This window comes from Leptonychotes weddellii, chromosome 12 (genome assembly GCF_054177405.1).
Source record: "Leptonychotes weddellii isolate Sample4059 chromosome 12, ASM5417740v2, whole genome shotgun sequence".
Lineage (NCBI taxonomy): Eukaryota > Metazoa > Chordata > Mammalia > Carnivora > Phocidae > Leptonychotes > Leptonychotes weddellii.
In genome coordinates, this window is record NC_138380.1 from 11,854,746 (window position 1) to 11,880,875 (window position 26,130).

At 37.5% G+C, this 26,130-nt stretch overlaps 1 protein-coding gene across 4 annotated transcripts in view; it reads left to right on the forward strand.

The window, feature by feature from the left end:
- The window catches only part of BRAF (B-Raf proto-oncogene, serine/threonine kinase), a 172,453-nt gene that overhangs the window by 76,271 nt on the left and 70,052 nt on the right, over positions 1–26,130 (forward strand). For all 4 annotated transcript variants that reach the window (XM_081799992.1, XM_081799991.1, XM_081799989.1 and 1 more), the window contains 2 exons: positions 6,062–6,163; positions 19,560–19,823. In XM_081799992.1, coding sequence (XP_081656118.1) covers positions 6,062–6,163; positions 19,560–19,823 — 366 coding nt within the window. The remainder of the gene's footprint in view (positions 1–6,061; positions 6,164–19,559; positions 19,824–26,130) is intronic.

Genomic DNA, 26,130 nt, shown 5'->3' on the forward strand with positions numbered 1-26,130 from the left:
ATATACGATGGAGTATTACTCAACCATCAGACAGGATGAATACCCAACTTTTACTTCAACATGGATGGGACTGGAGGAGATTATGCTAAGTGAAATAAGTCAAGCAGAGAAAGTCAATTATCATATGGTTTCACTTATTTGTGAAACATAAGGAATAGCATGGAGGACATTAGGAGAAGGAAGGGAAAAATGAAGGGGGGGAAATCGGAGGGGGAGATGAACCATGAGAGACTATGGACTCTGAGAAACAAACGAAGGTTTTAGAGGGGAGGGAGGGGTAAGGGGATGGGTTAGCCTGGTGATAGGTATTAAGGAGGGCACGTACTGCATGGAGCACTGGGTGTTATATGAAATATGAAAACAATGAATCGTGGATCTCTACATCAGAAACTAATGATGTACTGTATGGTGACTAACATAACATAATAAAATTTAAAAAAAAAGAAATATGCTATCTAATTTATTTTTCTTTTCTCTCTGGTTGACTTTTTTTTTTTTAAGATTTTATTTATCCATTTCACAGAGAGAGAGGGAACACAAGCAGGGGGAGTGGGAGAAGGAGAAGCAGGCTTCCTGCTGAGCAAGGAGCCCAATGCGGGGCTCGATCCCAAGACCCTGGGATCATGACCTGAGCTGAAGGCAGATGCCTAACGACTGAGCCACCCAGGCACCCCTCTCCCTGGTTGACTTTAAGAACTTTTATGCACTTTGACTTCAACCTGTATGGTTGTGGATTTAGTTTTATCTGCCATGGCCAGGACACAGGGCTCATTGTGCTACTCTTGAGTAATTTTATTTTCAACTGTTTTGGAAAATTACAGCCATCCTTTCTTCAAATATCTCTCCCATTGTCTGTTTAGCTTCTGGATTTACTAATTCCATTCTTTGTCTTTCCTATTTTCCATTCATTTTTCTCTGCCTTTTGGCTAATTTTCTCTGAATCCTCTTCTAGTTCTTTAATTCTTTCTTCAGCTCTAATCTTTTTACTTCAGCTGAAATTTTATTTTAATGACTATGTGATTAAAATTTCAGTCTTTATCATTTCCTCATGCTTTCTTTTTATATGTGCTGTCTTTAAGCTTGGAGATATTCTAGAATTATCTCAATAGAAACTTCCTTTTGTATTTTGGTCTGTGATTTATTAGTTTTGATTTCTTTCCCAAGCTGTTGGTGTATTTGGTTTTTTTTATTTTAGAGGAATTATTTAGAATCTTTTTCACTGAGTGATGGTCTAGCCTTCTTGCTTACAGTACCATAATTCTTGTAGCAGTTCTTCTGAATCTTTAGGACCATGTCTCTCTTTTTGAATTATTTATTTAAAATTTTTTATCTTTGGTAATAGTCATTTTTTTTTTGGCATCTATAATCTGTAATTTTCTCCTTCGACCTGTTAAGGTATGATTTTACTGGATTCCTTTTTTTTTTTTTTTTTTTAAGATTTTATTTATTTATTTGACAGAGAGAGACACAGCGAGAGAGGGAACACAAGCAGGGGGAGTGGGAGAGGGAAAAGCAGGCTTCCCGCTGAGCAGGGAGCCCGATGCGGGGCTCGATCCCAGGACCCTGGGATCATGACCTGAGCCGAAGGCAGATGCTTAACGACTGAGCCACCCAGGTGCCCCGACTTTACTGGATTCCTGATGAATGACTAGCATTAATTTGAAAGAAAGAGCAAGAGGGAGAGTTGGGGGAAGGGAGAGGGAGAGGGAAAACAGTTTTTCTATACAGAGCGCCTGGGTGGCTCAGTCGGTTAAGGTCTGACTCTTTTTTTTTTTTTTAATTTTTTAAATTTTATTATGTTATGTTAGTCACCATATAATACATCATTAGTTTTTGATGTGGTGAAATGTCCGACTCTTGATTTCAGCTCAGGTCATGATCTCAGGGTTGCGAGATCGAGCCCCACTGTCAGGCTCCGTGCTGAGTGTGGAGCCTGCTTAAGATTCTCTCTCCTCCTCTCCCTCTGCCCCAGCCTCCCTCTGCCCCTCTCTCTCCCTCTGCCTCTCCCTCACTCTCTCCCTCTCTTTAAAAAAAAAAATTTTTTTTTTCTATCCTCACAGGTTGGATTATTGTGTTTTCTTTTTCTTTTTGTATTATCTATGTCAAGTTTGGACATCTAGATTTTGCTAGTTTCATAAAATGAATTTGGAAGATTTTTCTTTTTTATATGCTATCATCTACTAATAATTGTTATTATATTTTCTTTAAAGGTTTGATTGAAACCAATCATATAATAATCTGGACTTGATGCCTTTTTATTGGGAGGAAGGAAGCCGGTGGCTGTAGTTTTTTGTACCATTGTTTCCCTGTAGTTCCTTCCCTAGTAGTTTGTCTGAATTTATATTTTAACATAGGCATCTTCTGAGGTAGGCTCTTAAAAAAATATTTTTAGGGGGAGAGAATTTTGCCATTTGTAAAGTCACTAGAAATGATCACTTGTTTACTAAAATTACCTGGTTTTAATTGCTTTGGTCCACTGAAGAGATCGAAACAGGACAGGAAATCTAGTACCCTTCTTGAATTTTTTTGCTTTTGTTTTTAATTCTTTCATTTCCCTTTTAGGATTGTTGAAAAGATTTTCTTCATCTTTTCTAAGAAGACATGTTAAGGCCAAAACTATCTCCTTTTAGTTTTACAATATCCTATTCTTTTAAAAAAAGCAACAAAACTATTTTTGGAGACAGCACATGGGCGCTCACACGCATGCACGGCAAGGGGTCACGGGCAGAGTGAGAAAAAGAATCCCAAGTAGGACCCGCCCACCCCCCTACCCCACCCCCCTGCCACACTGAGCACAGAGCCGGTTGACATGACTTGAGCCAAAATCAAGAGTCAGATACTTAACCTACTGAGCCACCTAGGCGCCCCTTTATCCTGTTTTTTAATATATTTCTATTTTATAAGTATCATCAAAGTTCTTTCTCTTATTCTTCTGGGGAAATCTGAAAGAATTTTTTGTCCCAGACTCATCTTTAATTTCAAAGAGGGCTTGTGGTGATTTTTCTTCATTTTTTAGATATAAAATTACTTTTGTTTGGGGAGATAAGAAATCTTATTTCTGGACATTCATGGTCTGGCCCTGCCCTACATCACCAAACCAATCATTTTCTACTGCCCAGCAAAAAATTTTTAATCAGTTTTAATCAGCTCCGTTCCCTCATTTTCCTCATACTCATTCTCCTTTGCTAATCCAATTTTTTTTTTCCTTTCTCTCTCCCATCCCTTGGGGGAGTGGTTCTTTACCCTTACTGCACATGATTTTACTATGGAGCTTTAAAGAAGGGGGAGTTGCTGTGGGTTATAAAGTCTTCAATTTGCTGGACTGGAAAGAATCACTGAACTAGGATTAATTTTTTTCTCTCTTACCCTATTCTAAAGACAGCTTGAATCTTAACTTCAGCACTGATTGAATACCTGTTTATGACTACGACTCAAGATTTAAGTGATGAAGAGACAAAAGAAGAATAGAACATCTTTCTGATCTCAAAGCAGCTAGTAGATATGAAAAACATAATCAATTTTAGGATATCAAAATTCTTATTATAAAGCTGTTCTGCCTGGGTGGTCAATGAACTCATCATAGAAGGAGGTTATCATTTTCTCTGGGACTGTGGGAAAAATAAATTTTGGGAGGGTTGTGGAGTAGATCATATGTTAGTCTTTGAACGAGATGTCTATTCGTTTTCTTAGTAGAGATGTTCAGTAGGCATTTGGACAAAAAGAGTCTGGAGTTGAGAGGACAGAGCTGGATTTAAAAATTTGGGCTTCATCAGTCCATATTTGGCATATAAAACCATAAGTTTGGATAAGATCACCTGGGGAGTTAAGTATAGCTAGAGAAAAGAAGACATCCAATGCTTTTGGAGGGTTATGAGAAATTATCCATGGAGTCATAAAGGAAAATGTTGCAATATCTGACCATAGAAAGAAAAGGAAACTTTTGTCATTGCTTCTCAAATTTTAATATAAATCATTTTGTTAAAGCTCGGTAGGTCTGAGATGGGGCCTGAGATTCTGCTACTCTAACATCCTTCCAGGAGATTATGCTGTTGCTGGTCTATAGACCACACCTTGAGTAGCAAGACTTTGTATGACAAATGAGACATAAAATGAAAAACAAGAAAAGACTGCAACATTTGGAGGAGGATAAGGATTAGTATATAAAATATCTAGAACAAAGGGTATCTATACATCAACAAGAAAAAAATAGAATAAAAAAATGGGGATAGGGAATTTTTCAAAAAAATGTAAATGTCCAATGAACATGAAAAATGTTCAGTTTTCTGGGAAATAGAAATTGAAACAACAAAAGATCACCTTTTCCCCTTCAAATTGGCAAAAGTTTCAAACTTTGATAATACCCAGTGTTGATGGGATACCCTCTTAATGGGAGTATGACTTAGTACTTTTTCCTTTTGGAAGCCCATTTGACACATTTATTAAATTTTTTTTTTTAAAGATTTTATTTATTTATTTGAGAGAGAGAGAATGAGAAACAGAGAGCATGAGAGGGAGGAGGGTCAGAGGGAGAAGCAGACTCCCCGCCAAACAGGGAGCCCGATGCGGGACTCGATCCCGGGACTCCAGGATCATGACCTGAGCCGAAGGCAGTCGCTTAACCAACTGAGCCACCCAGGCGCCCCATTTATTAAATTTTTTAATGCACATAACTTTCAATTCAGGAATCCTGTGCCTTGATATCTAAAAGGGAAACTTGTACCTTTGCCCAGAAAGGCAGCTCAGAACTATTCATTGAAGCATTGTTTGAAGTTGAGAAAAATGGAATAATCTACATGCCCTCTAATAAGGGAATTATTAAGTGAACTGATGGTCCTGAAACCCCCTTGTTCATCTGTCTATTCCCTCTTGTACATTTTTTAATTATCTCACATTTTTAAATTACAGCAGTAGTTTAAAAGGCCATAATTTCTAGTGTGTATTGTATTTATGCTGTTCATCTTTGGTATAGATCATGCAACTCATAGAGTATCTAGCATATAGTGTAATTTGCAAAGCACGTTCTCTAACCAGATAAATTGGACTCGGCCTTAATCAGGGAAAAAAAACTGACTTACGTATCTTAAACATGTAATATGTGCCTGTGCTATAACCACTTGACTTCTGAATTCTAGGCTGGCTGGATGGCTAAATGGATGAGGCTTAGAACCCCGCCAAGAATTTGTTTCTTTGATAAAGGCCTGATTTTAATCGCTTTCCGCCTCCCCCCAACACACACACCTTGCTTTCTCTGAAGGGATTTTTACCACTTCTTTGTTAGGTACTTTGGAGTTTGCACATCTCAGAATAGTGCACCTTAGTAGGGTCTGAGATGGATAAGAATTTTGCCTTTCTTGAAGAGAGTGGAGAATTACAATGTGGTGATTTTAAAGGGAGAGGAAAAAAGAACTAGTTCTCAAACCGTTCAGTTAGAAAGAGTACATATAGACATCGAAGATCTGGAAATTGTTTCTCCTAAAATCATCCATGTCCACCCACTGTTAGGTTGCTGTTGAAGTTTGAAGACCATTGAGAGAAGCAGTGTCAAAATATTACGAAATGAATGTATCTGTACTTAACTATTTTAAAGAAGTAAAATATGTACGTCTTGACATGGAAAGAATTTTGAGGCATGCTGTTCAGTGAATGACAAAGCAAGTGTTAAAAATATATTTTATATATAATACTTACATGTTTTTGTATATTTTGTATGTGTATGTATTATGATATTTACTTGAATTAAAAGGAGATGTGGAAGGATGCATAACAAACTGTAAATAGCACTTAACATTTTTGGCAAGGGGTCCAGGAATGTGGGGAAGGTGAAAAAGAGATTTTCATTATTTATTCTGAATATTTATCTATTACTTGAGTCTTTTACAGTTGAGAGTTTATTGTATTACTAGTGTAGAAAAGAGTTTTAAGATGTTTAATAAATGGGAAAAATTGCTATATTAAACAGGTCTCTAAGCCCTAAATTTCAAGGAATGCTGGCAGTTGCTGCAATATTTTAATAAAAATATTCTAATTCGTTTTATTTATATTCTTTTAAAATATTTTTCAGGTGTGGAATATCAAACAAATGATTAAGTTGACACAGGAACATATAGAAGCCCTATTGGACAAATTTGGTGGGGAGCATAATCCACCATCAATATATCTGGAGGTAAGGTACTGAGTATCATATCTTGTAATTTTGAAAATAAAAGCATGAACTTATCACAGGCGTTTGTACTGGTAATATTGTTTCTCTTAGGAGATGAGATGAGAAAGGGGAAGGTGAATTACCTTTGTCTTTCTTATACTTCTTAATCTTGTTTCACTTGTTACAGTAATATGCAGTATTTTGTAATTTGGAAAAATGTCAAAACTAAAGGAGAAGTCATGTATAAACTTAAAAATATACCTTGGTGGAAAACTTATTTAAAAGAGAGAGAGAGGGGGGCGCCTGGGTGGCTCAGTCGTTAAGCATCTGCCTTTGGCTCAGGTCATGGTCCCAGCGTCCTGGGATCAAGCCCCTGCATCGGGCTCCCTGCTTGGTGGGAGGCCTGCTTCTCCCTCTTCCACCCCCTCTGCTTGTATTCCCTCTCTCACTGTGTCTCTCTCTGTCAAATAAATAAATAAATCTTTTAAAAAAATAATAATAAAGGGCACCTGGGTGGCTCAGTCGTTAAGCGTCTGCCTTCAGCTCAGGTCATGATCCCAGGGTCCTGGGATCGAGCCCCACATCAGGCTCCCTGCTCCGCGGGAAGCCTGTTTCTCCCTCTCCCACTCCCCCTGCTTGTGTTCCCTCTCTCGCTGTGTCTCTCTCTGTCAAATAAATAAATAAAATCTTTAAAAAAATAATAATAATAATAATAAAAATAAAAAAATAGAGAAAGCATTCGGTTGTAGAGGTTAGGAAACTAGTTACCGTATTAGGAAATGGGGCGAATTTTATAAAATATCTTTTTTCCTGGTAAAATATCTTTTTTCCAGAACAATCCCCCCAAATTGGTTTTTGCTTTCTTAATAGGTAAAATATATAATATTTAAATAGCTCAAAATTGCTTAGCTTTACTGTTTAATAGTGCTTTTAGGCTTTTGTATCAAGCTTTGAGCATCACTGTAAATTTATAGAGTAGTTAGTCATTGTTCTTAATCCTGTGAGGTAGTAGTTACTATTATAATCACAGATAAGCTTTCTTGGCATCAGTTTCCTTCTGTAAGTCACTTGGGTTCCATGACGAGCATGCTGTCAGGGAATCCAGGTATTCGGGCTTCACAGCCCACACTGCTCACCACCACTCATACTGCCTGTCTCTGTAAAAGCTGTCTCCAGCTGTAATCACTAGTCATACAGGAATATAACCCTAAATTACAAATGATCAGGTTACCATTTGCCTTCAAATGCCAGAGATTTTTAGGCATGGATTGATAGACTCCTAAACTAAATTTCCAATTTAATAATCTAATTGCTTTTAAAGGGCACGTTAAATCTTACAAGTTAAGTTTGCATTTCTAAAATAAATTTGGAAGTTTGGAAAGAACCCTAATAAACTGTTGTCTTCTTCACATGGCTTACCCCAGAGCACACTGCCAGATATCAGTACTAGGACTAGAATTCATACCTCTGAAGACTGATTAGTGTACTTTCTAATATTCCATGCTGATTTACTTTTATGTCTGAGGAGGACAAGAACAGGAGTCATAAGGAGGCAGAGTTCTGGTGAAAATAGTAATTCTTGGGGTGCCTGGGTGGCTCAGTTGTTAAGTGTCTGCCTTCGGCTCAGGTCATGATCCCAGTGTCCTGGGATCAAGCCCTGCATCGGGTTCCCTGCTCAGTGGGAAGCCTGCTTCTCCCTTTCCCACTCCTCCTGCTTGTGTTCCCTCTCTCACTGTGTCTCTCTCTATCAAATAAATAAATAAAATCTTAAAAAAAAAAAAAGAGGGGCACCTGGGTGGCTCAGTCATTAGGCGTCTGCCTTCGGCTCAGGTCATGATCCCAAGGGTCCTGGGATAGAGCCCCGCATCGGGCTCCTTGCTCAGTGGGAAGCCTGTTTCTCCCTCTCCCACTCCCCCTGCTTGTGTTCCCTTGCTCGCTATGTCTCTTTCTGTCAAATAAATAAATAAAATCTTAAAAAAAAAGAGAGAGAGAAGAGAAAATAGTAATTCTTTGTTAATTAGAACTAGACAACTTAAGCAACAGTTTTTCTGCCAGCCACTTCTATGTCTTGGGAGACTTTCCCCCATGCTTAGTTGTAATACATTTACATCAATAACCGTGTTTGAGTATAGCAGGGATTTGCTGCCTCCTCCACACTCACACTCTTCAGGCTTTTTAATGTTCAAATTACATCTAACTAGGATAATATACAGGAGACCATACCTCATAGATTATATCTTTAGCATGTAGATCCACATTCCCAGGGACAAACACTACACAATTTCTCTGTAGAAAGCCCTGTAATATAGTGGTTAAGGTGAACCTTGGAGTCACACAGGCCCTGTGTTTGAATCTTAGCTGTGTCTTAGTTTCTGCAGATAGGTTACCTAACCTTCCTATTACCTCACCTCGTTGGTAAAATGGGAATACTATCACACATGAAGTAATTGAAGGTTTCATTAAGTTTATAATTATGAAATAGCATCATTCTTGACACATATTGAGTGCTCCATAAATTTTTGAATTAGAGACAATAAACATGGAACTTACACCACTTGATATACTATGAAGAGGAGCCTGCCTGGCAATGACAATATTTTTCCCTGGGGAAGGTTGGCGAGGCCCAGGGAAAAGACCTTTGGGTACTGATACGTGAAGGCCCTTCAATGAAAAATCTAGTCTCTTAGTTATCCACTGAGACCCACGATTCTGGTTTCTTTATGAACTTGACTAAAATAAATGGTACTATACAGTATTTGTCCTTTTGTGACTAGCGTATTTCATTTAGCATAATGTCTTCAAGGTCTATCTGTGTTGTAGCATGGGTTAAAGTTTCTTTGCTAATTAAGGCTAAATAATATTGTACATATTGTTTATCCATTCATCTATCAATGGATACCATCAGTGATTGGTCGTTTTTACCTTTTTGTTATCATGAGTAATGCTGATTTTACTCCTTTTGACTATATACCCAGAAGTGGAATTACTGAATCATGTGGTAATTCTGTGTTTAATTTTTTAAAGAATTGCCATACTGGGGCGCCTGGGTGGCTCAGTTGGTTCAGCGACTGCCTTTGGCTCAGGTCATGATCCTGGAGTCCCAGGATCGAGTCCCGCATCGGGCTCCCTGCTCGGCAGGGAGTCTGCTTCTCCCTCTGACCCTCCTCCCTCTCATGCTCTCTGTATCTCATTCTCTCTGTCTCAAATAAATAAATAATAAAAAATCTTTAAAAAAAGAATTGCCATACTGTTTTCCACAGCAGCTGCCTTTTTCATTCCTGTTAGCAATACACAGGAGCTCCCATTACTCCACATCCTTGCCAACACTTTCTCTTTCCGTCTGTGTGTGTGTGTGTGTGTGTAATGGCCATCCTAATGAGTGTGAAGTGGTATCTTGTGGTTTTGATTTGTATTTCCCTGATGACTAATGATGTTGAGCATCTTTTCATGTGCTTATTGGCCATTCGTGTTTCTTCTGTGGAGAAATGTCTATTTAAGTCTCACCCATTTTTTAATTGGGTCGTTTATTTTGTTGTTGAGTTGTAGGAGTTATTTATATATTCTGAGTATCAGTCCTAATTAGATACACGATTTGCAAATATTTTCTTCTAATCCACAGGTTCCCTTTTCACTCTGTTTATTATGTTTTGTGCAGAAGTCTTTTTTTTTATTTTGATAACGTCTAACTTACCTATTTTTCCTCTTATTGACTGTGCCTTTGGTGTCATATCCAAGAAATCATTACCAGATCCAGTGTCATGAAGCTTTTTTTCTGTTGTCTTCTAAGATACATAATTACAGCTTTAGCCCTTTTGTTGAGGTCTTTGATCCATTTTGAGTTAATTTTTCTGTATGGTATAAGGTAAGAGTTCAGCTTCAATCTTCTGCATGTGTATATCCAGTTTTCCCAGCCCCATTTGTTGAGAAGACTGTCCTTTCTATAGAAGGACAGTTGAGAAGACTGTCTTTGTATAGAAAGTTTGACATGTGCCCTTGTCAAAAATCATTTGACCATGTATGTGAGAATTAATTTCTGGCCTCTTTTTTCTTTTCCACCGGTATTTATGTCCAACATTATGCCATTTTATACTATACCTATTTGATTACTGTAGCTTTGTAGTAAGTTTTGAAATCAGGAATTGTGAGACCTCCAGCTTTGTTCTCCTTTTCAGGATTGTTTTGGCTATTCAGTATCCTTTGAGATTTCATAAGAACTTCAGGGTAGATTTTTCTGTTTCTGAAACACGTTGGGATTTTGATAGGGATTACATTGAATTCATAGATTGCTTGGGTAGTATTGACATCTTAAAAGCTCTTAAGTCTTAAATATAAATGGATAGCTAAGAATAAGCAGATATTGGAAGAAAGCTTGTAACAGGAAAGATAATAGCAAAAATGGCCAAAAGAAACTCAGAAACAGTGCAGTGAAGATGAAAACCTGAAAATAACTATAATTAACATCAGAGATAAGACAGTCTGTTCTTGTTTCATGGCTGTTCTAAAACAAAAGTCTTAATGGAGCACAAGAAAGAACTCTTGGTATTAAAATAATTAAAATAGTATAAAAGTTAAGCAGAAAATGTAAATGTATGTGTATATGTATGGCTCTGTGCATATAAATAAATGTTATAAAGTTAAGGAAATCTCTAGAAAGCAGAATAAAAACATAGATGGAAAATATTAGAGGAAAGATGAGAAAAATTAGAGAATAAATCTAGGAGATCTATAAAAATTACAAATGCTTTTAGCTATAGAAAAACAAAAAACAATCACAAGTTGCCAAACAAATAGGAGTTTTATTTTCCCCTCCTATAACAAGAAGCATGGAGGTAAATTATTTTAACATTGGTTCTACAGCTCAAAGTTACCAGATGCTGGGGTGGATCTCTACAGTCCTTTTGGCTTTTCGGTCATGACTGCAACAGATCTGTGTGGTCTCATAGGACACCTCAAAACAGGACGCCAGGATCACAGAGGCTCTCTTGTGTACTGAGCTCTTTCAAGGAAGAAATTATTCCCTCCAAATCCCCTACAAGTCTTTTCCTTTACATCTCATCGAGTGGGATGGGATCACATACATCCCTACACCAGGACTGTGTTTACATTTCTTGAAATAAGAGGCTAAAAAGTGAAGTTTTTCCATTGTTCACAATTTGGCTTCAGATTGGTTTGAGACTGACAAGTAGGAGTTAGGCTGGTTATTTCAATCCATACCATTTCAACACAGGAAATAATGTTTCCTATATGTTTGATGTTTCCACGGGAAACATCTTTACCTATCCCTGCATCTCTTCCTTGTAGCAGAACAGAGTGAATTCGGTTATATCACCATCAGAAATCCTCTTTTCTTTTTTCCTTGTACTAATTTATTTTAAAACTTTTAAGTTGTTCTAGATTTTCTCTTATTGACATGAATAATAATTAAAATTCTGTTGATTCCCTTGATAATAACTATAGTGAAATGAGCTGTAGTACTCTAAAGAATTTCAAATTTGTCTTTTTAATCTTTGATCCCCTTTTTAAATCATCATCCAGAGGAAGAAAAGATAAGTTATTTCCCAGAATTTTTTCTTTTTCTCCCAATTTTTCTCTCTTCACTCATCCAACAAATTATTTGAATGACTTCTGTGTATAAGATATAATGCTAGATGCTCTTCTAGTAGTAGATTCTTCTTTTTGGACCTGATATATATTGGATTCCTGAAGTGAAGGAATGGTGTTTCTGGAATTACCCTACTTATCTAGTGTTACACACTGAGTCCTAGCTACCATAGAATTTACATATGTGCTAGGGTTCCCTGCAGACAGATGGATGATAACTGTAGGAGCTCCTAACATTTATTGAGTTGCTATGTACCAGACACTTGCTATGTACCAGACACTGTTCCAGGCATATAGTAGATCATTTAATCCTCAACCTACCCTATGAGTTATACTTCCTATTCTCATTTTCATTTTATAAAGATGAAGAAACTCAGGCACAGAGAAGTTTAATAACATGGTTAAGGCTACACAGTTAGTAAATGGTATAGTCAAACTTTGAATCTAGACATTCTGAATTCAGATTCTGCTCTTAACTGCTATATCATTATTATGATGCTGCCTTTTTGATCTTTAGAATGCAGAGAAATTTTGTTAAAACAAATGAAAATACTGGAAGCAAGGTGCTTCCTGTGGAATGCAGAGCAGTTCATTAAATACCATTTTTGGGTAGTCTGCAAGATTTCATTGTGTCTTGTAAGATGAAGTTTAGTAAGAATAAATTTAATGAACTAATGATAAAAAAAAATTCAGGGTGCCTAGGTGGCTCAGTTGGGTAAGCATCTTCTGCTCTGGTCATGATCCCGGGGCCCTGGGATTGAGTCCCAGGTCTGGCGCCCTGCTCAGCAGAGTCTGCTTCTCCCTCTGCCTGTGCTCGATCTCTCTCTCAAATAAAATCTTTAAAAGAATAATTTTATTTCACTGCTTTTTCCCATTTGTTTAAAGTAGATCCGTAGATAGTTTTCCTTCCATTCTTAATTGAGAAATGATTCACATACTGTAAGATTCACTTTTTTATTTTTTTATTTATTTATTTTTATTTATTTGAAAGAGAGAGAGAGAAACAGCATGAGAGGGAAGAGGGTCAGAGGGAGAAGCAGGCTCCCCACTGAGCCGGGAGCCCGATGTGGGACTCTATCCCAGGACCCTGGGATCATGACCTGAGCCAAAAGCAGTCGCTTAACCAACTGAGCCACTCAGGCGCCCCAAGATTCACTTTTTTATTTTAAAGTGTACCACTCAGTGGTTTTTTAGTATATGCACAGAGTTGTCAATCATCATCAATTCCATCACTAATTCCAAAATACTAGAAAAAGAAACTCTTTACCCATTAGCAGTCATTCCCTTCAGCCCCTGGCAACCACTGATCTGCTTTGTATTTCTATAGATTTGCCTTTTTGGATAATTCATGTAATGGGATCATACGTGATGTGGCATTTTGTGATAGGCTGCTTTCACTTAGCATAATGTTTTCAAAGTTCATCCATGCTGTAGCATGTAGCATTCAGTGTAGCATTCATTCCTTTTTATTCCATCATATGGATATACAGATTTTGTTTATCCATTTATCAGTTTTTGGACATTTGGGTTTCTTCTTTTTGGCTGTCATGAATAAAGGTATTATGAACATTCATATATAAGTTTTTGTGTAACATATGTTTTCAGTTGTCTTGGCTATATGCCTAGGGATGGAATTGCTGTGTCCTGTGGTAACTCGATGTTTTAACTCTTTGAGGAACTACCAGACTATTCCAAGGTGGCTGCTTCATTTTACATTCCCACCAGAAGTGTATGAGTGTTTAACTTTCTCCACATCAGTACCAACACTTATTTTCTGTTTCATTTTTTTAAATTGTTTGTTTTTTGAATAGTCATGCTAGTAGTTGTGAATCGGTGTCCCATTGTGGTTTTGGTTTGCAGTTCCCTGATAACTAAAGATGTTAAGCATTTTTTTTTTTTTTTTAAGATTTTATTTGCCAGAGAGAGAGCGAGAGAATGAGAGCAAGAGAGAGAGCGCAATCAGGGGGAGCAGCAGGTAGCGGGAGAAGCAGACTTCCTCCTGAGCAGGGAGCCTGATGTGGGACTTGATCCCAGGACCCTGGGATCATGACCTGAGCCAAAGGCAGACGCTTAACCAACTGAGCCACCCAGCCATCCCTTTAAGCATCTTTTTCATGTGCTTGTTAGCTATTTCTGTATCTTCTTGGGAAAAATATCAATTCATATTTTTTGCCCATTTTTTAAACTGGGTTATTGTTGAGTTTTGAGAGTTCTTTGTATATTCTGGATAACAGAACTTTATCAGATATGATTTGTAAATATTTTCTCCTATTCTGTGAGATTTATTTTTCATTCTTTTGGTAGTGTCTCTTGAAGTACAAAAGTTTTAATTTTGAGAAGTGTAGTTTGTCTATTTTTTCTTTGGTGGTTGTGCTTTTAGTGTATCATATCAAATTATTGCCTGATCTGGCGTCATGATGATTTACTCCTGTGTTTTCTTCTAAGAGCTTGGTAGTTTTAGCTGTTAATTTTAGGTGTATGGTTGATCCATTTTGAGTTAATTTTTGAATATAATGTTAGGTGGTAGTCCGACTTTATTCTTCTGCATGTAGATACTCAGTGGTACCAGCACCGTTGTCGAAAATCAGTTAGCCATAAATGTAAGGCTTTGTTTCTGGACTCTCATTTCTACTGTGTTGTTCTATGCATGTATCCTTATTCCAATATACATGTCTTGATTACTGTAGCTTTATTGTGACTTTTGAAATGAAGAAATTAAATCCTCCGACTTTGTTCTTTTTTAAGATTATTTTGGGTGTTCTGAGTACCTTGCACTTACATAAGAATTTTAAGATCAGCTTGCTCATTTCTGCAGAAAAGCCACTGGGATTTTGATAAAGATTGCAGTGAATCTGTAGATCAGTTTGGGGGAATATTGTTATCTTAATGATATTAAGTATTCTTGTATTCTTTTATTTATTTAATTTTATTATAATAATAATTATTATTTTAGAGAGAGAGCAGGAGCAGGTTTGGGCATGAGGGATAGAGAGAGAGGGAGAGAGAATCTTAAGTAGTCTCCACACTGAGCATGGAGCCCGACACAGGACTCAGTCTCACAACCCTGAGATCATGACCTGAGCCGAAATCAGGAGTCTGACGCTTAACCCTCTGAGCCACCTAGATGCCCCTGTACTCTTTTATTTAATTCAAAAACATCTGACATGATCTCTGCCTTCAACTAGCTTACAATTTAGTAGAGTCATCTTAAAAACGCAGCTAAGTAATATAGTGATAACAGTAATAAACATAACAATTACTAGTACTACTTATTACTAATAAGAATATTTATTGGGCTTTTGCTATATGGTAGTCTCTGTAATAACTTATTTGTATTATCTCATTTAATCCTCACAAAATTTTTTCATAAATAAGAAATAGTCATAAAAAGAAGAAAGTGATAATACTCTAAAGGAGGTGAAGACAAAGAATACCCTTTGGGTTTTATCAAGCAGAGCTTTGAATTGGACTTTGAAAAATAAGTAGGATTTTTTTTTTTTTTAAGATTTACTGTTTATTTGAGAGAGAGCTTGCAAGAGAGTGAGAGTCGGGGGAGGGGCAGAGGGAGAGAATCGGCAAGTAGACTCCCCTCTGAGCACGGAGCCTGACATGGAGCTCAATCCCAAGAGCCATGAGATCATGACCTGAGCCGAAACCAGGAGTCTTGACACTTAACTGACTGAGCCACCCAGGCGCCTTGAAAAATAAGTAGGATTTTGATGAGAAAGAACAGGGTTTTGGGAAAGCTGCGTCCTGAAAAAGTATCTAGATCTGCAACATCTTGAAGAACCACAAGAATTTTGTTGATCGCAGTGGTGGTGGCTGAGGTGTGCATTTATGTGGGAAGACGTGTTCACATTTGCTGCATAAGGAAACAGAGGAAAAGGTTGGAAGATACAAGAGAAAATGGGGATTACAGTGTACCAGGGCCTGAGGCCCTAAACACTCAGTGCCAACACTAAATTGAGAACAGAAGAAGGGTGGGGAAAGGTGTGGAGAATTGCTTAGACAAAGAGAAGAAGAGGAAGCTTTTATTTAATGGCTTTGATCTTTAGTGTAAATTTGAAGTTAATGCTTTTTTCTGAGTGAATTAAACATTGAGGGATGAAGGTGAGGAACCAAAGAAGCATGGAAAAGGTTGGAGTAAGTATTGTGAAAAACGTAATATGATGATATTAAAAATAAGTAAAATTTTTCAGGTAGTAGTGTGAAGGACTTATTTCCATGAATTGATGATGGAACTAATTGGCTTTGTCTTACTACTACCTTCTTCAGCAGTGTGTAGTAACCTGAGAGAAAGAATGGAATAATTAAATGGTAGGATTTACTCAGTATTTGTATTTGACGAACAAGTTGGTAAAAGAATAAGAATTAGCCAGAGAATCAGAGATGTTACTAGTGGCATTATTGAAATGGTGAGCCACGGGCGCCTGGGTGGCTCAGTTGGTTAAGCAACTGCCTTCGGCTCGGGTCATGATCCTGGAGTCCCAGGATCGAGTCCCGCATCGGGCTCCCTGCTCAGCAGGGAGTCTGCTTCTCCCTCTGACCCTCACTCCTCTCATGCTCTCTCTCTCATTCTCTCTCTCAAATAAATAAATAAAATCTTTAAAAAAAAAAAAAGAAATGGTGAGCCACAAAGTAGGGGAATTAAGACAGTGAAGGCCCAAATCTAAGAAACTTGAAGGGATTAATGTTGCTCATGAACGGGTTAATGTAGTGAGATGGAAACCTAAGAAGGTGTGCTCAGGGACAAGGGAAGTTACAATTTGAGATCTTGTCATCATTTGGAACTAGTGGATCTGAAAGGTAGAGTGAAGATAAATACCTTTAGAGATAAGAGATTTAGAGAACTTCAAGACAGGAGTGTTAAAAGAGTAATCCACACTGAATGCAGCAAGAATAATGGGAAGAAATGAGCCAAGCCCGGTACAAGTGCCTTGATAGATTTCAGCTGGAGGATGGAGGGAGGTAGAATAAGTAACTGCTTTGTACTTAAGGAAAGGAAGAGCTGTTGATTTTAAATGCAGTGAAATAGTTTGTAATCCACAACAGAGGGAACAGTAAGTATCCTTTCAAAAATTAAGACTAACATTTTGATAAATAACATTCTGAGAGTTTATTTTTTACATGCATTACTTTTCCTAAGGCTAATTTTGTGTAGTAAATGTACTTGTCCAGATGATAGTAAATACGATTTGATCTATGCAGGAGGTAATTTTTTCTCTTAGACTGCATGTATATGTTCTTCCCAGGGTAGGAATTGTGTCCATCTTTATTTTTGTAGTTTGAGGTCCAAACACTGCGAGGCACATGTATGTTCACTATATATTAATTGACTTTTGGGGTTTTTTTTGTTTTTTTTTTGAGAGGGAGAGAGCATGAGTGTGGGGGGAGGGGGCAAAGGGAGAGGGAAAGAGAATCCTGAGTGGAAATCCTTGACCTGAGCAGAAATCCAGAGTGGACACTTAACTGACTGAGCTACCCAGGTGCTCCTTAATTGATTGATTTTAAATTAGGCTTAAAAAGTGGATCATATTGAAAGAGATGCCCTTAAGTGATTAGATCTTGGAACTGAAAACTAAATCAAAATACAGCTTATAAAAATTTGAATTGATTTGGTTATAATGCCCCGAAATGCTGTGAAACATTTCTGGAATCAGGGAAGGGTAGCTAGTAGGCTAAAGGAGAGGGCATTTTGATACTTTAGGCCCTTAACCTCAGTGGCTCAGTTTAGTATTATTCCTCCTTTTTTCTTCAAAATTACATTTTAAGGTCTAGCATAGCAAGTGCAGTGGTCTTTTTTTTTTTTTAATAAAGATTTTATTTATTTATTTGACAGAGAAAGACACAGCGAGAGAGGGAACACAAATGGGGAGTGGGAGAGGGAGAAGCAGACTCCCCGCCGAGCAGGGAGCCCGATGCGGGACTCGATCCCGGGACTCCAGGATCATGACCTGAGCCGAAGGCAGTCGCTTAACCAACTGAGCCACCCAGGCGCCCTGCAGTGGTCTTTATTGAAATAAAATTTCTCCTTCATTCCCATCTACCTTTGATAATTCTCCCTTGCTTGTGGAATGAAGTTCAGGCTTCATAGCATGGTATATACACCCTCTACAAGCTGGTCCCTCACCCACTTTTCCAGTCTTATTATTTGCTTCCCTGTATTGCTGTTTTGCATTTAAATACCACAAGCATATATTGATCCCTTGCTATGTCCCAGATATTAAATAGCATTCAGCTATACTCGTCTGTAGTTTTCCCTCTATGCCTTGAAATTCCCTACCTCTTTTTTATTTTTAAGATTTTATTTGTTTGAAGGCAGAAGGTGGGGGGAGAGGAGCAGAGGGAGAGGAACCAGCAGACTACGCGCTGAGTATGGAGCCCGACACCTCTTTATTTTATGGCAGAATTTCTCCTGTACACAGTACTCTCTTCTCCCCACTTAACTCCATCTATCTGAATGCTAACATTTTAAGGCCCTTTCCCTTCTCATTCTCACCTTGTATCAAAAATGTTCTTTGTTTATTTCTCACGTACAGCATTTAAACAAATGAAAATACATCCACCTACTTCTCTGCAGCCCAGTAATAAACTCTTTGAGTGATAGGAAATGCCATTTTAAAATCTATGATTCTCCCTTGTAGCCTTTTATAAATGTTTGTAGCTACTGCATCTATGTATGGTCATGGACAGAAATTGTGTCCTATGGTGTGGGGGAGAGTGATTACCACTGCCTTAAAGAACCATAGACATATATATTCCAATTCATTCCATCTCTTTACTTTCAGTATTACTCTGTTTGCAAAATTCTTTTTTTTTTTTTTTTTAAGATTTTATGTATTTATTTCACGGAAGAGAGAGAGACAGCGAGAGAGGGAACACAAGCAGGGGGAGTGGGAGAGGGAGAAGCAGGCTTCCTGCCAAGCAGGGAGCCCGATGCAGGGCTCGATCCCAGGACCTTGGGATCATGACCTGAGCTGAAGGCAGACGCTTAACAACTGAGCCACCCAGGCGCCCCTGTTTTTAAAATTGTTGTTACTTTTAGAATATGATACCTTATGTGGTCATTTGACTTTATAGCTTTAGTCAAATGAAACTTGTAGAAAGAAACCATGATGGATAATGGCCCCAGAATTTCTTGACTGCAGGTTGTAAACCACCTTTTCAGATAAAATTTTATTCTCTAAACAGTATTTGATGGGATCATCAGAGACCCATAGTGAGGAGAATAAAGTATTTTAACTAACAGCTATTTCAGAAAGAAGCTGGCAGTTATACATCTTTTAAGTAATGGTGAGATCTGACACTATACCTGAGTCTTATTTTTTGACAAATCTCTTTTAAGACCTCATCTCCTTTTCAACCTCTTTCTGTTCTTTGGAGGGGAGAAAGGTATGATACTTTATATGCCTACAAGTTTTCTGGAAAAAAATAAATTTTTCATAGAGATTGTACTTACCCTTGATGTAGTATATAGTATTTTATTTTATGTTAGATATGTGGTTTGGAAGGTAAATTGCAATATGACCAGAACATTCTAAATACTGTATTTTTAAATTAACATTCATGGCTATTCTAGACATTTATGTTTTTGTCAGTTTCTCAATGCAATGTAGTATCTTATCACAAAAGATTTATCAATTTAAAAGTATAAGTATTAATTTACAGTTACTTTTAGCATTGATTTTGTAACTTCTAACTTAAAACCCTATTAGCTAGATTATAAAGACATTATAACCAGACTTAAATTTCTTATTTCCTTTTGTTACTGTCAGGAAAAAGTCCAGCTTCAACATAAGTCTGCTTTATTTTATAGGCCTATGAAGAATACACCAGCAAGCTAGATGCCCTCCAACAGCGAGAACAACAGTTATTGGAATCCCTGGGGAATGGAACTGATTTTTCTGTTTCTAGCTCTGCATCAACGGACACGGTTACATCTTCTTCCTCTTCCAGCCTTTCAGTGCTACCTTCATCTCTTTCAGTTTTTCAAAATCCCACAGATGTATCACGGAGCAATCCCAAGTCACCACAAAAACCTATCGTTAGAGTCTTCCTGCCCAATAAACAGAGGACAGTGGTGAGTCAACTTTTAATGTCATCATTGCTTTTTCTTTGTGTTTTTCAGAAATAGTAGTTGTTGAAACTGAAATATGTTACCACTCCATAATCCATAGTCATGCAAATGGAAGCATCCATTTCAAACAGGAGTGAAAAAGACATAATTATTTGGTGCCACTGTCTGTGTTTCTTTTTTTTTTTTTAAAGATTTTATTTATTTATTTGACATAGAGAGACACAGCAAGAGAGGGAACACAAGCAGGGGGAGTGGGAGAGGGAGAAGCAGGCTTCCCGTAGAGCAGGGAGCCTGATGCAGGGCTCGATCCCAGCACCCTGGGATCATGACCTGAGCCAAAGGCAGACGCTTAACGACTGAGCCACCCAGGCGCCCCACTGTCTGTGTTTCTTAACTGGAACAAATTGTATTGTGTTTAGTGTCCGATTTAACATTTTAACCTATCTACCAAACTTGAACCACACTCAAGTCTAAGTACGAGTAGAATCAAAAAGAATTTCAAGACTTGAGCTTGTTTGTTGTTTAACATGTCAGGTCAGCTTTGTTCTTTGCCCCTGAGAAATCCCTATTTGGACTTATTATCAAACGTTGGATTTTTAGTGTGCTTGATATTTTTTCTCTGTCTACGTAACTTTTGTTGATGGTAACTATTACCAGTGGAACAGACTACTCTGTAAGTAATATTTAAAGCAGGGAAATCTGCACAATTTTATGGGTGGTCTATAATCCTTGAGTGCAACAAGTACTATCATTGGATTTAATAATAATGCACCTATATACATCACTACTTTTTTTTTTTTTTTTAAGATTTTATTTATTTGCGAGAGAGAGAATGAGAGACAGAGAGCATGAGAGGGAGGAGGGTCAGAGGGAGAAGCAGACTCCCTGCTGAGCAGGGAGCCTGATGCAGGACTCGATCCCGGGCCTCCGGGATCATGACCTGAGCCGAAGGCAGTTGCTTAACCAACTGAGCCACCCAGGCGCCCCACATCACTACTTTTTAAAAATGTATATGGTTATTTTTGAAATTAATAAAAAACCTTTTCATTTACAAATACAAGTGAAATCAAAGTAGTTTTAATTTTTTTTCCCTTACACAGCATTAGTAGTAATTCTGGATTTTCATGGAAAAAAGTGCTATAGTGGCCTCCAGAGAGGTCAGTTTGTCACCTTGTGCAACAAAGGGATGCGAGTGTCAGTGTGTGGGGATGCAAGACTAGGCCTTCGGCCAGTGTCACAAAGGGTAGTTGGAACTCAGATCCTCACGTAAAGCTGAGCCTTTGAAGGGTTTTACCTTCAGCAAAAGGGTAAACTAGAAGAAAATCTACCTACTCAGCATACATAAATAATAATGAAACTTGCTTGTCTTCACCAGCAGTCCAGATAAAGGTTAAAGTTTCCCTTGAATTCTTAATTATAGGCCTGTCCTCATCATGGTGTGGGCTTCATATTTATACTTACGGGCACTGTCCAGGAACTTTAAACCCAACAACTGGTCCTGGAGAGGTAATAGCAGTCAGGCACTAGGCAGAAGCAAATGCAAAGTCTCTTTGGCCTATCTAGAGCTCATGGAACCCACGTAGATAATGCCCACTGATAAGCTCAAAATCCCATGTTATAAAATACACAAGGAAAGAGCTTATCAGTGCATTAGAAGACTTAAGAACAACAGGACTCCTAAGAAGGAACCAAACAGAACTTCTAGGTGGTCCTAAAATTTTAAACTCAGTGGATGACTGTTATCATCTATGAAGTATTCTAGCTAAAGACAATTCTGCTGTTAAGCTTCTGAACCTTCCATTTTACAAGAAACACAGGGGATAAAGGAAAAAGTTAAGTGCCATGAAGAAACAAATAGGTTCAGAATTTGGACATTCTATAAGACAGATGGCCTGGACTCAATGTCACAGAGGACAAAAAAGATTGGAGATTATTCTACACTAAGCAAGACTAAAGAGATGTAAACAAATGCAGTGTGTGATCCTAGCTTGGGACTAGGGTGGGGAAGAGCTATAAAAGGCATTTTGTGATGGGAAATAGTGAATATTGATTAAATATATTATTATGGAATTATTAATTTTCCTAGTCTGATATCAGGAATGTAATTATGTAGGGGAATGTCTTTATTCTTAGGAAATACATTTTTCGGTGTTTAGGTATAAATTGTCATGACACCTACAACTTTTTCCATCCTCTTTTTTGAAGTAAAACTTAGACAAAGTAAAGTATACAAATCTCAACTGTATAGCTGAGTGACCTTCTACATATGTAACTGCCACAGAAATCAAGATATTGAACATTTCTAGTGCTTGAGAAAGGTTCTCCCATGCCCACTCCAAAACAGTAATCACCTTTAGGAGTAACCACTATTATGACTCCTTTCTCAATCAATCAATTTGGAACTTCATTTCAAATGGTAAGATGGAAAACAAAATGTTAGAGAAAATAAATATGAAAAAAAATTTAGAATCTAAGTAGAGAGAATTTGGATGTTAATTGTATCATTCCTTCTAATTTTCTGTGAGTGAAATTTTTCTTAATAGAGTTGGAAAAATTCAAACAACTTAGACCAAAGGAAAAATAGAAAGTTCAAAAGAAATAGTTGCCGCTAGGGAAAAAAAACTAACGAATATAAATTGATACTGATTTGAGGAAGTAGCAAGGTAACTTTAAATAAAATCTCAGTATGTCAAATAATTACATCATATTACAGAAGAAATATCGAAATGCTAAATAAAAATTAGAATATTTTAGGGGCACCTGGGTGGCTCAGTCGGCTAAGCGGCTGCCTTCGGCTCAGGTCACGATCCCAGTGTCCTGGGATCGAGCCCCGCATCGGGCTCCCTGCTCAGCGGGAAGCCTGCTTCTCCCTCTCCCTCTGCCTGCCACTCTGCCTACTTGTGCTGTCTTTCTATCTCTCTGTCAAATAAATAAATAAAATCTTTAAAAAAAAAAAAAATTAGAATATTTTAAAAAACTAAGTGGATGAGGTAAAAAGTAGATTAAAGGGAGAATTAGTAAACTAAAGAAGGAAGGAGAGTAAAAAAAAATAAAAAAACTGTAATAGAGAGGATAAGAGAAATGAAAGATGGAGTGAACAGTTTCATTATATGCCTCAGAGGAGTTCCAGAAAGTGAGAATAAAAATAAAAGAGTAGAGCAAAATTCAAAGAAATGATGGCTATCATTTGTGAAAGACATAAATCTAAATAGATTTGGGAAACAAAGGCCCTAAATGATGTAAATAATTTTCAATATAATTATTAGATACAGCAAAATGAAAGGATAGTATTTTAAAACCATTCAGGGAAAAAATTATCTTTAAAAAATTCTCAATTAGATTATCAAAAAATTTTCATTGTAGCAGCTGTAGAAGCCAGAAGACAATAGACTAGTATACTCAGAATGCTGAAAAATGCCTGTAAGTTGCTTAGATAAAGTATGAGTTGAAAGTACAATAAAGGCCTTTCTGGATGAGAATTTACCTTTCCGAGGCTCTGCTGCAAGGAACTACCCAAAAATTAATTTAGAAAGAAAGTTGAATACAGAGGAAGGAATGAAAAGTAACATATTCATGAATTAGACTTCACTGAAATTAAAAACTTACGCTCTTCAAAAGACAGTGTTAAGAGAATAAAAAGACAAACCACAGATTAGTCTTTGCAAAACATACACCTGATTAAAGACATGTATCCAGAGCATACAAAGAGCTCTTAGAACTTAATAATAGGAAAGCAAATTACTCAAAAAATAAGCAAAAGATTTGAACAGATACTTCACCAAAGAACATATGTAGATAGTAGATAAATACACTAGAAGATGCTCAACATCATTAGTCACTGGGGAAATGCAAAATAAAGGCACAAGGATAACATCATATACCTACTAGAATGGCTAAAATGAAAGAGAGGCCGTACCAACTATTTGCGAGAATGTGGAATAACTGGAATTTTCATTCATTGCTGGTGGGACTGTATAATGGTACAGCCACTTTGTAAAACAATTTGGTAGTTTATTTAATACAGTTCCTTTTTAAAAAATATTTTATTTATTTATTTGACAGAGAAAGAGAGCATACAGAAGCAGGGGGAGCGGGAGAGGGAGAAGCAGGCTCCCCACTGAGCAGGGAGTCCAATGTGGGACTCAATCCCAGGACCCTGGGATCATGACCTGAGCCAAAAGCAGACACTTAACCGACTGAGCCACCCAGGCACCCTGCAGTTCCTTTTAAAATCCCAACAGTGTTTTTTGCAGAAATAGAAAAATCCATCCTGAACTTAATGTGGAGGCTTAAGGAAAAGAGAAAAGTTGGAGGTCTCACACTTCCTGATCTCAGAACTACTACAAACCTACAGAATGGCATAGACATAGAGACGTATAGATCAGTGAAATAAAGAGTCCAGAAATAAATTCTTATGTATATGGTCAAGGGATCTTTGACAAGGGTACCACAGAAAGGACAGTCTCTTCAACAAATGATGCTGGGAAACCTGGATGTGCACATGCAAAACAATGAAGTTGGACCCTTACCTTACATTATATGCAAAGTTCTCTCAAAATGAATCAAAGAGATAAATGTAAGAGCTGAAACTATAAAACCCTTAGAATAAAACATAGAGGAAGAGCCTCACAACGCTGGATTTGGCAGTAGTTTCTTAGATATGACACCAAAAACACAGGCAACATACATAAAAATAGAGAAATAGGACTATATGATAATTAGAAACTATGTGAATCAAAGAACACAGTCGGGATGCCTGGGTGGCTCAGTCAGTTAAGCGTCTGCCTCCGGCTGAGGTCATGATCCCAGGGTCCTGGAATTGAGTCCTTCATCGGGCTCCTTGCTCATTGGGGAGCCTGCTTCTCCCTCTGCTTGCTCTGCCTGCCACTCCCCCTGCTTGTGGTCTCTCTCTCTCGGACATAAATTAAAAAAAAAACAAAAAAAAAAAAAACACAAGCATCTGAGTGAAAAGACAACTTGTAGAATGGGAGGAAATATTTCCAAGTCATATCTGTGATAAAGGGCTAATATTCAGAACGTATTTTTATTTATTTTTAAAGATTTTATTTATTTTTTGACAGAGACAGTGAGAGAGGGAACACAAGCAGGGGGACTGGGAGAGGGAGAAGCAGGCTTCCTGCCAAACAGGGAGCCGGTTGTGGGGCTCGATCCCAGGACCCTGGGATCATGACCTGAGCTGAAAGTGGATGCTTAACGACTGAGCCACCCAGGTGCCCCTAGAACATATTTTTAAAAACTCATACAACTCAATTAAAAAACAAAACAAACAAAAAAAAACCCTAAACAACCCGATTAAGAAAAGGGGAGAGGACTTGAATAGATATTTCTCCAAAGAAGATACACAGATGGCTAAAAAACACATGGAAAGATTCTCAACAGTAATCATTAGAAATATGTAAATCAAAGCAACATGAGCTACCACCTCACACCCATTAGAATAGCTACTATCAAGAAAGAAAGGGAGGGAGGGAAGAAAAGAAAAATAAGGAAAGAGGAAAGAATGAATAGCACATTGGCAAGGATGTAGAGAAATTGGAACCCTTGTGCATTGCTAGTGGGAATATAAAATGGTGTGACCACTATGGAAAACAGTATTATGGTTCCTCAAAAAACTAAGAATAGAATTATCATATTTATCCTGCAATTCTGCTTCTGAATATATACCCAAATGAATTGGAAGGGTTTCAAAGAGATTATTTATATACCATATTTATAGCATCATTATTCATAATAACCAAAAATGTGTGATCAACCCAAGTGTCCATCAACAGATGCATGAAGAAACAAAATGTGATATATGCATACAGTGAAATATTCAACTCTAGAAAGGAAATTCTGGTACATTGTACAGCATTGATGACTCTTGAGTCAGTCACAAAAAGACAAATACTGTATTATTCCACTTATTTGAGTTACCTAGAGTAGTCAAATTCATAGAAACAGAAAATAGGATAGTGGTTGCAAGGTGTGGGGGTGGGGGAGAATGGGGAGTTGTTCTTTAATGGTTATAGAGTTTCAGTTTTTCAAAATGAAAAGAGTCAAGGCCATTGGTTACACAACAATGTGAATGGACTTAACATAGCTAACTGTATACTTAAAAATGGTTAAATGTTAAATTTTATGTTATATGTATTTCACCACAATTAAAAAAAAAAGTTTGGCAATTTTGTAAGAAGTTAAACATACACCTAGTATATGATCCAGCCATTCTACTTCTGGGTATTTACCCAAGAGAAAATAAAGCATATGTCCATACAAAGATTTGTACAGATTTGTTCTTAGCCCCAAA